General features: G+C 36.8%; 1 protein-coding gene across 1 annotated transcript in view; it reads right to left on the bottom strand.

Moving 5' to 3' along the window:
- LOC127657573 (beta-1-syntrophin-like) overlaps window positions 1-14,065 on the bottom strand; it is a 32,703-nt gene that overhangs the window by 2,780 nt on the left and 15,858 nt on the right. Inside the window, exons 3-6 of the mRNA XM_052146430.1 lie at window positions 11,591-11,777; window positions 8,148-8,284; window positions 6,560-6,756; window positions 957-1,147 (exon numbers count right to left, since the gene is read on the bottom strand). Of these exons, the coding sequence (XP_052002390.1) occupies window positions 957-1,147; window positions 6,560-6,756; window positions 8,148-8,284; window positions 11,591-11,777 (712 nt within the window). The remainder of the gene's footprint in view (window positions 1-956; window positions 1,148-6,559; window positions 6,757-8,147; window positions 8,285-11,590; window positions 11,778-14,065) is intronic.

Genomic DNA, 14,065 nt, shown 5'->3' with positions numbered 1-14,065 from the left:
TCTCACCCACACTTATCATTTTGTGTCTGAACACATGGATTTACCCACTGGAGTCATATGGATTACTTTTATGCTGCCTTTATGTGGATTTTTGTCTTCAACATTTTGGCACCCATTCACTTTCATTGTGAGGACCTACTGAGCTGAAATATTCTTCTGAAAATCTTAATTTGTGTTCCGCAGAATAAAGTCATACACATCATGGAAATCATGAGCGAATTTAAATGTTTTGGGTGAACCATCCCTTTAACATCTTTTACTTGATGGTTATACCACTTGGCAGTTTTAAATTGATTAAATAATGTTTTTGTAGAAAATGCTATAAATTATCTTTTTTTTTTTTTTTTTTTTAAATCTGACAGAAACATGAATACAAATATTAAATTTATACGAACTTGACCCGTTTTAAACTAGACTAAAAGATTTCAAATTTTTATCACCTCGGACAACATTATTTGTCAATGACCTACATATATCTTGATGTTTTCCGATAATCATCAGAATTTAGAATCGATAAAAAACTGATGTTTGAACTGATTCACAAAAATGAATATTGATACCATTTTTTGCAACTTAAGTTTATATAAGAATGCCATCAAAAAGATTCAAAGTTCTCGTATTTGTGAGTCACAAGGCAAGGAGGGACTGCAAAATTGGTCGATGTAATTCCACATAATTTTAAATTAGTCATGTAATTGAAGCAATGACATGCTTATTAAGAAACTTAAAGGCCACAAAAAAGTGCATTAAAATCTTAGTGATATTCATTATGTTGCTCAGTTTTACAAACCATCCCTTTCTCCATGGACACTGAAATGCAGGAAGTGATTAGTGGCTAATTATAATTTTATAGCATAAAAAATAGCATGAGTTTCCCTATGACAACACTCAAGTTTGGATGACAAGTGATTTTGTTGGTGCTCAATAAACCTATGAAGATGTCAGATTTTACTCACAATTTCACCCTCTTTCCCTCCAAAGTCCAAATAGAGGATCCGCACGCCGTCATCAGCAGACATCTTCAGCTTTTCGAATGGGTAGCTAAAAAGAGGCTGGGCCAGAGTGTTGTCCTCTCCGTCTGCTATCACAGAGAAACCTCGATCATAGTGAATGACCAACCGACAGTCCTGACCCTGATACATACAGCCTGAAATGAGCAAAATACACACAAATATATATATATTATAATATACAACTCCATATACAGCATGAATACCATAATTATTTCATGTTCTGCAGTTTAAACAGTGCCTTCTGCATCGTTTTGACGTATCCTGGTATTTTTTTGGCCAGATATGCAAAACTTTTAATAGATTTAAATAGTCATGACATGAGTTAAAAGATTGGATCTAATGTAATTTGACATATGTATAAAGAAATAAGGAATATAAAAACTTTTATTGTGTCTGTTACTTAAAATACTTTTTACACAAGTGTTTTACAAATCCACAGGAGATAAATAAAAGAGAGGTTAAGCACGGATTATTTAAACTTTTTGATCGATCAATCCATGCATTCTACCGAGGATTAAATGAAATGGAAGAGAAACAAATCTGAGGAAAAACTGTCCTTTGATCTGCTTGATAACTGGTTCATCATTCATCACCATTAATCTCAGCACAATACCTCCCTAGTGCCATCCAATACATCACAGAACTGCAAGTATCCAGTGACACTGTTCCAATACATTTAAATACAGCTCATCAGGCACTATGGGATGTGTGGAAACCTACGGTTACTCTGTCTATTGTGAGCGTGCCAGTGATACTCTTCTGCTGTTCCCTCCATTTGCCCCAGTAAAGCTTTCGGAATCGCTCTTTGACCTGGTAATTGCAAGGCTAGTGTGCTCTTTTCACATTAGTCTTCGAGAAACTCCTCTGCTTTGGCAGTCCATTAGGCCGATTAGATCATCATGTCTCTGCAAAAGCATCTGCTTGTTCTGCAATATACTTAATGAATCTGAATAACATTGACAGATTAAGTACTCACACAACTGTACATTTCTTTAGGGGAAATTCGAGGTTCTTGGAAGTGAAAAAGTGGTGATTTCAGGATATTGTTCCCATGTTTCTCTTAACAATACTGTAACCTTAGAGAGGGAGGCTTTTAGTCCATAACCATACGTGAACTTGCATTGGTTGTTCAGGTTTGGTCGCTTAAAGTAAAACAGCTTTGCAATAACGCAGTAAACATGTTTCCCTTCTATTTGTGTCTATGCAAGCTTTTCAAACCAACTGGTAGGCACTACCACCTTCTAACATTTCTTCTTCAAACAACACGCCAAGACTCTAATCAACGCTTTAGGCTGCCAAGGGCCGTTTAAGGCCTACTCACACAAAGTACATTTTTTCAGAGCAAATGTTCGTTCCGATCATCTTAAAGCTGCAATGTAATATCTACACCAGTAGAGTTCCATATTTAAATTTTTTTCAAAACAATCCCCAACCTTCTACTGGTTGAGCAAACATTTAGTCTCACTCTAAACGGCATTGGTTAAGTCAATGTTGCTTTGTCAGCCCGATCAAACAAACGGCGATTTTTGAAAGCGCCACAGAAGGTTACTACTCTCAGCACTCATGAGGCCTGGGGCTTTTCTATTCTTATCATTTTTTTTCTACAGTAATAGCTTATTGTTGTTCAGACTATTTGTTATCACGGACTGAATCTTTATTTCGGAGTCTGGTGGTCAACATCAAATATAAGATGGTATGTCCATTTTTACAGGACCAACAAAATGAACTGAAATAAATAAATACATTCAGTGGAGAGCAATAGATTAGAATGTTAAGACACAGGTACAGGAATATTGGCAGCCAAATCATGTGCCTTTCCCATACATTTCTAATTTTATTCTAATTCAAAAAATTTTTTTATGCAAATAGAATCATTTTTAGAGATTTATTTGGTAACACATTGCAATCGTTATCATTAGTTAACATTAACTAACAATGAACAGCATTTAAAATCTTTGTTAATGTTAATTTAAAAATATATAATGCATTTGAAAGAAAAGTTGTATTAGTTAAGATTACTGTAGTTGATGCAATATATTAACTAATGTTAACAAAAAGAACCTTATTGTGACATGTTACCATTTTTGTTTTACACATTAAAAATCCAATCTAATATGCAATATAGTCAGGTTTGTTTTGAGAGGATGCATCTGTTGCTCTTTACTACAAACGGAAAGCAATTATCCTGTTCTCTCAGATGTATGCATTTAGGTGTGTTGTAATAAGGTCAGTCTATTTTTTATTGTTTTTTGTTCAGTAGATCTTTTAGAGCACATGACTTTGTTTTTGTTTTTCACATACGACAACCAAATCACCATTAATTATTAAAGCAATAAGTCATGTGTGTTACAGTGATTTTACGTAAGGGGTGCGTTACAAGAAATATTTATATTTACTATAAAATGTCTGACTTTTTTTTTTACATTTCCAGGAATTTATTTTTTATATGCTGAAATTTGGAATTGATATGTGAATCCTATTAAAATAAAATAGAATATAGGAAATGTCATTAACTTTTTTGTCATTAACTTATTATTTGAATCTGAATGAAGTTAAGCAATGATTAATGGACAATGAACTGCTGAATCATTGAAAAAGAATGCACACCCGAGGTGGCAATGTGGTCACGATGCGCAACGACAACTCTGGTATGCATTATCAGTAGTTCAGGGTTTTGTCCCTAAAATGCTCTTGTGAGTGGAACTACTTTCTTCCGCCATGGATTCAGCAACTTGCTCTGATATAGCTCAAGCCTTCGTTGCTTGAAAACGTCACATTAGAACTAGCAACAGAGGATTGCAAGGCTTGTGCCGCTTTACTGGAGCACTGTGAGAGTATGTGTGCAAGTTTGTTTTTGAGGGATCGAAAGAGAGAAGCTCAGAAACTGAGAGAGTTCGTCTGTGGGATTACCTTTATTTGTTGCAGCTCTCATCAGTAGTAACATCAGTTCAAAATCGCCAAGATGTAAGTTTAAGCTCTTCTCAGCAGCAGCTAGTCTCGCCATATTTCCGTTGTAAACCTTAACAACTGATTTCAAACCCACTGGAGATGCAGGTGTGCGCTGACAACACGGCTCTGTTTAAGTGTGTGCGTAATGCGTATAATGTATGTGTGTCCACATGTGTGGGTGTGGAAAGAGAGGGGGAGGTTGTAGAACTAGCAACAAAGGCTTGAGCTGTATCAGAGCAAGATACACTTGATCAATAAAACTTCTATATTTTCTGCAATATCTGTGGGAAACAACCTCACGCTCCCACAGAAATTCCAGATCATATAAATCATTGTATTGATCAAGTGTATCTAGCTTTGATACAGCTCAATACTCCGTTGCTAGTTCGAAAACGTCACTTTAGAACTAGCAACAGAAGATGCGCAGCTTTTTGGCATTGGAGCAACAAGGTAGTGTGTGTGTTTGTGTGTGTGCATACGTGCGTGCGTGTGAGCGAGCGAGAGAGAGGTGGAGGGGTAGCACGGTGCTTTGCGATATAGCTATGTGAGGCTGATTAGGGTGCAATACATTAAAACATTAAAGTTTCACATATTCAAAGTTATTTCAGATAATAGAAACTGTTGTATTGATCAAGTTGCGGGGGGTGTGGCTCTATTTGTTGGTTGCGACATGAGTCTCAATGTGTGTGTGTGCATGTGTAAGTGCGGGTGAGACGAGGAGCGCAAGGGCACTTTTCAACAAAATATTTTAAACAATTTTGGATATTATAGAAATTGATTGACATTCTTAACTGATTTGCTTTAACCAATATCTTTTTTATATGGTTATTATGCTGTGGTAGCCTGTAGGGCTCTTTGAAATAATAATTTGGCGAAGTAATATGAAACCTTTATGTGGTCAAGACCTGGAACTACTTCATAGCCATGCGTTTACTAAAAAATAATTGCACACCTTAGTGCGTCCATCAACCAATCAGAATCAAGCATTCAGCAGACCTGTAGTATAATTATTAATACGGTTCTGAGATATTTTTATGTTCCTGTCTGTTAATGGGTTAATATTATAGATTGTGAGTGTTTATAGTCATTTCACAACTGCTTTGAACGTATTTCATCCAATCAGATTTTAGAGGCAGAACTATCCAGTTTAAGATTTTACAGTGTTCAGTTTAATCTGTCTACTTGTCCTTCTAGTTTTGAAGGGTAAGTGGAAATTATCTTACAGCCTGATCTTAGAATAGTGAAAATATCATTTAGATAATTTGGCAGCACAAGGAAGCAGAAGGGGAAAACCGCAAGATTTCCAAATAATGAGCTATAATCTCCAGAGACTTACTGCGTGTCCAGCAACTGCAGACAATTTCCTATCAGTCCAAGCTAAGGGACTGTCTGAGAGCTTCAATTCCCAGAATGCTTTGCACGGTGCCCCTTGCCTGTTGCATTGAGACCACACAGGATCTCTGCCATGGCATTCCGTTCTAAAAATACGCTCTACTTTAATGACTTCAGTATGAATAACGCACAGACTCATCCAAAACAGAAATATTGTAGCGCAGCACAGAACTTTGGGGATTTCTCAATACGATCTTCACAGGAGGCAGAGACTAAGACATCAGTGAGCAGAGTTGCATTTATCTTTGCAAGGAAGTGAGAGAGCTCTAAAATCAAAATTTGACCTACCTGTATATCACAGAAACCACAGCAGGACAACTAAATGTAAGCACACAACAGAGGAAGCCAGATGTCCAGTGTCATTTTACTCATTTATTTACAAGTCAGATTTGTCCTGGGTGGGAACGAATCCACACATATTGTGAAGTTCCAGACTACTATTAAATATAGAAAACTGAAACTTATTGCTCTACAGAAAATTTCAAAGCAGACTGCATGCACTAATAAAGGGCAGCATCACTTCAGATACATAGACATTACAAGCCTGTTCACACCAAGTCTAATGCACCTAAACACAAGTGTCAAATATTCAAGAAAAAATTCTCGATTCTGATGACGGATTTGGATTCCTGAATAATTTGTTCAGCATCCAGTCAAAAAGATACATTTAGCCAACATATATATATATAAAAAAATAATTATTACTGTAAATTATTTCAGACTCAGTGCAATGGTGTATGTACAGTCATGTTGTTTCATTTTAAAACCATGTCGTTTATGTTTTTCGTGCAGCCACTTTATACTATTATTTTTCCTCCTTACAACAATTAACACAAAGAATTGAATAATACTTTGATATGTTTAAAATCATGCATGTTCACAAGCCTTATAAAAGTTGTTTTATCTTACATAAAGGGTTGCCTCATGGGGGTGTACATGTAAAAATTGCATGACCAGCTGAAAACCATTAATTTTATCTCAGTAACAGCCTGTTATTGGACACTTTGCCTCACCAAATAAATGACTGACTGTGATTAGGGCATTTCTCCATTAGTACTACTGCTTTGTGTGGTGCTGCATCCATGCCCCTGTGTTTCAGTAAAAGTCCAAGATGACAACCCTATCGGCCAGCAGACAAAGTAAAATGACAGCACCTTTATGGCATCCGTACTGTGAAAAGAATCCAAAATAGGATGCATACTCACTGGTAGTGACTTCTTTAATCATCTCGGCAGATGCATGACAGCCAGTGACTATGTGCCTGGTCCAGAGTGAAAGGTCCTTGGAGGTCTCTACCCTGAAGAGGTGCGCCTCTATACCCAATCTGGTTCCTGTCCGTGTGGCAAAGGATAACTCACCACCAGGCTGCGGTGAACCCTTATCTGGGCCAGAGTGCACTAGCCTATTATCAGAAAACACAAATTTATTTTCAAACTGACCTACATTCATTATTTGTCAAGTAATGCAAACAATAAGTCTCATGTAATTAAATAGATCACATTGAAAAAGGTGTTTTGTGAGGTATTAAAAAACATTCTCCTATCTCAGCTTAATTTGCAGAGACAACTATTAGTAAACCATGCAGAGATTAATATCTGCATAGATTGACTATCTGTTTGTCTGGTCAATGAAAAATGAGAAGTGGGAGTTCAGGAAACTGATTAGAACACAATCTCTATATTTTCAATTCCATTTTGTGCCGCTCATGGCACTAAAATTACACTTCAGCTTTGAATCTAAACTTCGTCTGAATACACTTTACAAAAATAGTGTCATCTATGAGAATGCTGCAAATTACCCAAGACATTCTCAGGAGGTCCTGAAATTTTGTGAGCAATAAGCTTGGCTTATACTCTCAGAGTCAACAAAATATGAACACCTGCCAAGTGAGCCAGAGATAACTGCCCTATTTTCCCTAGAATGAGAACTGGGCTGTTGTCCAATTAAACTTGGACTTTAAATGTATTTAGTCTATACCACGTAGTAATAGCTGCTGCCCTATACAGCTTCAACAGGCATTTAATTGCTGTAGAGCTTTTGTACTGTTTCTTTCCAACTGGCTGAGAAAGACTGCAGTTTATGTGGATTTCAGTTCCCTGTTGGTCAGCACTGCCAACTGGCAAAATGTGTGCGCATTTACACATATGTGTGTGTGTGTGTGGAGGCATGTGTTAAACTGAAGTGTGTGCAGGTGTGTGCACTGTGGTATGTGTGGTTTTTCAAAGGTGTGTTTGCATGAAAGAAAAAAAAGACACTAATGCCACAAGGAACCAAATGTCCCCACAAGGATAGCAAAACCTGAAATCACCTTTACTGTAAGGACACACCAATGGTTCCCACATGGAAAATGGCTTAGTGAAAAATGTTAAAAGGTTTGTGTGAGAGTTAGGTTTGGGCTAAGGGTAGGGTTCGAGGATGGATCATTAGCTCAGTATATAAAATTAAAGTCAATGGAAAGTCTCAAACACGATAGAAAAACAAACACATGTCATTGTGTACATACTTGGCTTTAGTTTGGGAGCCAAATTTTCCCCAATAGTAAGCTAAATCTGACATAACCTACCATTGAAGATATCCTCAATTGGAAAATAGTTTCATAAACATTGTTAATATTCTAAAAATCCATTTTTTCCAGGTTAGTCCATTGTAAGTGTCAGTCTATTGTAATTATAATTCAAGGTTAGCTTAATAGTAAAACAATAGAAATCTAAAAGTATTTGTCATTTAGATTTAAACTGAGTGTGTCAAGGTAGGTGTGTGTGTGTGTGTGTGTGTTTACGTGTGTGTATATACCGTGTGGCGAGCAGAGGGTAGGTGTGTGAGGGGCTGAGCCAGTGTTCTCTCATGCGTGGCAAACTGTCAAACAGCAGCAGGTCTTTCTCAGTCAACACCATGAGCACCGGCTTCCAGCACTGCCTCTCACTTTCCGTCTGAAACACACACACAAAACACTTTGAGCAACACATGTATGTTCATGCAAGATAAAACATTACCAAATAATAAACATATGACTGATTACCTGCACTGTTAATGAATTACTTGGCTGCTCGTTTCTAGTCAAGTGCAGAATTAATTTGGCGATTAATTTGCTCATCGAAAAGATTTCTTAATTAACCCTGTCAAAGGGGTGACCCTCCTCTGATACCAATTTCCTGCGTGTAAACAGTAACTCTAAACACCCTGAAAACAAAGTAAAGCTTAAACATCCGTCTTGCCTCTCCAACTTTTAACTGATGCATCTGCAAAATGAGCAGTGATCTCCAGAGGCAAATGTTTGTGCTGTGATTTGATTAGCACATTTTATGAAGATGGAATGTACATAAACCATATACTACTTGCAGACTGCTGCAAAGAAACATTGTTCCAAATATACTACATAATTGAAAGAAATTTCTATGACATTAGATTCATAGTGCAGCACGTTAATGACAAAAATCAGAATTGCTGACTATTTCCCTTGATATTGAAATTGCAAATCATTTTGATTTATAGAATTTACAGTACATTAAAATGTTTATTTTGTCAGGGGATTCTGCACTTCATTTATGTTGGTTACACATATCAAAACAAGATGAAAACTGAGATTTTGACTACTATATTGCAATGATTACTATATTGCAATTTTATAAATCAGTCATATCAAGACAGTGCCTTAAAGGTCAAGTTCACATGTAAACCCTAATATTGTTGTTCATTAGTTAATTGTGGCAGCTTTTCGCCATTATTTATGGGATTAATTGTGCAGCTCTAAAGATCAAACTGATTTCCATTCAAATTTGCTGATATTTCTAGGGTTTCAATTGCTGATATTTCTAGGGTTTCAACCCCTGGTTACATTACAAAAGTTGCAAATGTCATTTTATGTTGACTTTAATGAGCTACAGTCCAGATAGTTTTGATTTACAGCTAAAGCCCTTGTCTATGACGTGTCTATGACAGATAACTCGTCAGTACTTGGTAGGTAGCCTGACAAGCCACTCAAGTGTTCACAAATCCCAGGGCTGCTCTTCAGAGGGCCAGTTTGCATCGTGAAAGCTAAAAACAGACACCAGTGGGGCCAAGTGCATCAGAAGCAGACTCGTAACCACAAACGGGCCCTTGTTATAAGCTCCGGCCATCACACGAAGAAATCTTGCAGCTGTCTGTGGGCATTCGGCAAACTGGAGGCTTTTTCCTCATGTAATTATTCATCATGGGGCCGGCAGGTTGGTAACAGGAGATGGTACGAGGGAGCTCTCATTAAAGAGCAGGCTGAGATGTGGCTGCCCGCAGCCCTACCATCACTGCAGCTCTCTATTAGCCGGTGATGCCAGGCCACAGCTAATGAGAAGCCGATGAAAAGAAGATTTAATAGGGAGGAAAAACCTGTGGTCACTGAGAGAAGTCAACCTCCATCAATCGCTACATTACCCACTCAGAAGCACTTCTGAGAAAAAAAACTCTATAGGAGGAACTGTCTTTACAGCCCTAAGAATGTTAGCCATGTTTCCCACCAGAGCTTATTGAGACTTTTCTCTAACATGGTGTACACTTTATGAATATGGGTAGTTGACAAATTTCAAGAAGTTTCAACTGTTCTGCAGTGTGACATGCTAAAAGTATAACTCATCTAAAACTATTTTCTTTTTTAATTCCCCCCAATTCTTCCATAACTATTACAAATGCAGTTTTTATAATTAACTGGCAGAATACAGGGAATATACAAACTTTCGAAATTCGAACTGAAGGCAACAAGAAGAAAAATAGAAAATTTGTGACTAGTCACAAGACCTGAGACATAGATTTTAGACCATTGTAAATACAGAATATTGAGTGTTTTTTTTACCTAAAATCTTAATGTTGAATAAAACTAAATAAATGGACATGTAATATGTCTACATCTAAAAGTGTGTCATTATTTACTCTCCATGTCTTTTAATACGTGTATGTCTTTCTTACATCTGTGGACCGTGAAAGGTGAATTTTTACTGGTGAACGTAAAAGTTATTTACAATGCTACAAGGTTCTGATCATGACAGAACACTTTTACAGCAAAACACTTTCTTACATCAAAGCAAAGACCTTCAGCTAATGCTGGATTTATACAAAATATCCCTTTGGCTTCACAGAGCTTACTTTTAGCCATATGGAAAAAGTTATCCAAATTTGGTAAATGACCAGCTGAAGGAATGGGTTTGGATTTATTTTTAGAGGATCTACTTAAACGTTAATTTAAGACACTGCAGATACTTTCATAAGCTGGAATAACATGGAGCTGAGTTGGTGTACGTGTTTATATGTTCTCGTGGTTTGAGCAAAGTAACAGAAACTCTTATGACTCACTCCCTCAGAGGCAAAAACATTATTAGTACATTCGTCATATTGTATAAGTTTATCACATTGTGTAAAGCTGAAGCATGTAATTTACATTAGTAGCACCAAACAGAATAAAAAAATAATGACTATGATGTTATCAGCCATTGGTTAGTCAAACAGATATTTTGACACCATTGGTCGAGCCATTGTTTCTGTGTCAGGTTGCACAGGTTGTTCATAATAACACGGCAATGCTCTCGAAGCCCCACAGAGCCAATACTTTTACAATTTGTTAGGGAAATAAACATACAAATTGCTTGCATATAGTTGTCTCTGCAGACTAAGCTGGAATAGGAGAAAGTATAATAATACACCCTTTAATAATAATTAATTCCTTACATTTATATAGTGCTTTTCTAGGCACTCAAAGTGCTTTACATAGTATAGGGGGAATCTCCTCAATAACCACCAGTGTGCAACATAGTGCATCACAACACACCAGCTATTGGTGGAGAGGAGAAAGTGGAGTGATAGAGCCAATGAATCAATGGGGATTATTAGGAGGCCATGATTGAGAAGGGTAAATGGGGGGAATTTGGCCAGGTCACCAGAGTTACACACCTACTCTTTACGAGAAGTGTTCTGAGTGTCAGGACCTCAGTTTAAAGTCTCATCCGAAAGACGGTGCATTTTTACAGTATACTGTCACTATACTGGGGTATTAGTACCCACACAGACCAATGGGTGAGCAACCCGTGGTGGCCTCCCTAATACCTCTTCCAGCATTAAACTTAGTTTTCCCCAGGAGGTCTCCCATCCAGGTACTGGCCAGGCTCAACCCTGCTTACCTATATTGAACAACCAGGCAAGAGCTACAGGGAGATATTGCTGCTTTAGCTTTAAGTGCATTTTCAAATTGTATGTATTCGTTTCGTTTTCACCTTTTCTGCCAGCCAGCCGAGATGTCGTATCTCTTGACTCCCATGTTCGTGGAGTTCGCCCATGACCTTGCTGGTGAGGTTTGTGATGGTGGATTGCATGAGAGTGAACCAGGTCTGAGCAGATACTGTGTCTTTAAACCGCATTACTATTGTGTGCTTAGCGTCAGGGGAGTGCAGCTCCAACTGCCTAAAACAATGAGAAGGAAAAGACACAATTAAGACGCTATTTTTAATCAAGCAAGAGTATTCTTTCATTGGACCAGCAATAGATCATTACAGTTACAGAATAGTGGAGATACCATTCTATTGATTTGATGTTTGTATTAAAATACAGTTAAAGGCATAGTTCACACAAAAATGAAAAAAAAAAAAGACATGATATATCCATCCTTATGTTGTTCTTATGATGAATGATTTTTCTATTTCAGTGGAATGCAAAGTTACATATTTAGCAGAATATCCAATCTTCTTTTTTTATACAATGAAAGTGCAAGTGGAAAGTCTTTCTTACACAATCAACATTAATATTATTATACAGTTAAACTGAGATTGTCAAGCTCAAAAAAGCACAAAAAGTACCATTAAAGTAGATTTTCTGATTAATCAAAATATTAATTTGAACGATCCTGATATCGGTTCATAAAGATCCTGTTTACTGGTATTAAGATACATCTCGGGTGATCCGAACACCTGTGGTCACACGAGAAACACATCGCTGTATACATGTGGTTGCAAAATATGTCTCTGGGTCTCTGATTTCATCATGATATGCGTCAGTCAATATGTTACTGCATGACATTAAAGCACAACAATGTCAGAAAAGAAAGCATGAAAAAAAGCTGGAGTGCTGATTGCCCGTTTCTTCCAAATGCAGATTAAATTTAGTCGAAGCCCAAACGCAACATTTCGAACAGAACTGTTTGTTATTTTAGATTACCTGTACTAAAGAAGCTTCGGATATGTGTGCTTGTCATCTGTGTCTGAGCATGTTGATATCAGACACATTGAAGAACATCCGTGAAGATCTCATGCTATTGTTCGTATTCTCTTTTTTAAGTTATCCGATTTAATGTTTTTTTCCTTTTCAAGCAGCACATAAATTACAAAGTTTCAACACGTTTCAGCACAGCGGTTGACTGACAGGTGAGGGGTGGTGCTTCACTACAGTCGGGACGAATTAAGGACGGATACCTTTTACACAAATACAATGTGGTCATATACTGTATGTTTTTGGCAACCTTTGTATGTGGTTTTTGTGATTCGATCACAAAATGTTTTGGACCCTGTTTAGACCTGTATTAGGGCTGATCACTTGTGATCGGATGCTCCAAAATGCATCTTAATACAAAGTGAAAACAGTGTAAAAATCCCAAGATCGATCTCTATGCGCAACCCTCTTACCATGCAGTAAAGAAACCAACTCCACTACCTAAAACACTTCTGATAACCATTTGGTTAAAGATACAATATTCGTAATTTTTAAAGTATTCTTATTCTTAAAGAGAAAGTACCGTTTTAGCTCTACATACTTACTGTACATTGCATATGTAAGTATATATATATATATATATATATATATATATATATATATATATATATATATATATATATATATATATATATATAAACACACAAGTGCAATATAATAAATTCAATTTAATTATATTATTATATAATATCAAACATATTTATTAAAAGGGACGTACCAAGTTAAAATCAATTAAAAGCAATAGTAGAGAGAGAATGTCTTTCATATGTAAGCAAAATGGACTTAATAACTGATATATAGGCTACCCAAATTAATCAGAATCAAATCAAATAGAAGACTTGTGAATCTGAATCGAATCAGTATATCTACACACACAACTCTAGATAGCTTTCTGTGAGGAACAAAGCAAACTCCATTTTTGGGTAAATTATCCTTTTAAAGAAACACTTCAGAAATATGGAGGTATCGGTGTATGTTGAACATCATAAATCAAGCAAAAGATGAGAAATAGTTATTGCTTCAATAAAAAGTATTGAATGTAGTTGAGAACAGAATGCATGTAATGACATTACATTTCCAGTCTCTGTTGAGACTTCATCAACATGATAGTTGGCAAAAACAAAATCTCAGTCAATATAAAGTCACCAGACTGTGCTTGAAAAGAGCTCTCGAGTCAAGATTAACCACCAGAATCCCAGATACACCCGGATCAAACTAAACCGTATATCTCTTCAGCTGCAGGGAACTTACAGTGATAAATGCTCCACTCATACATCATCTCTAGGAAGAGTCTTAACCTTGCAATCCACTAATCATTTTCAGGTGCTCCATGTTGGTAAAAATAGAGCTAATTTCATAAAGACTGAGAGTTTAGAGGGGGTGGAGAGGCCAGATGGAGCTGATGTGTTTGCATTAGACTGAGGAAAAAGCATCTTGGATGAGGCCCAATGAGTTCTGGCCTTTCATACGGTAACTGGGAGAATTTC

This window comes from Xyrauchen texanus, chromosome 17, assembly GCF_025860055.1.
Source record: "Xyrauchen texanus isolate HMW12.3.18 chromosome 17, RBS_HiC_50CHRs, whole genome shotgun sequence".
NCBI lineage: Eukaryota > Metazoa > Chordata > Actinopteri > Cypriniformes > Catostomidae > Xyrauchen > Xyrauchen texanus.
The sequence above is the reverse complement of the archived record's forward strand: the minus strand, read 5'-3'. Positions and strand labels throughout refer to the sequence as shown.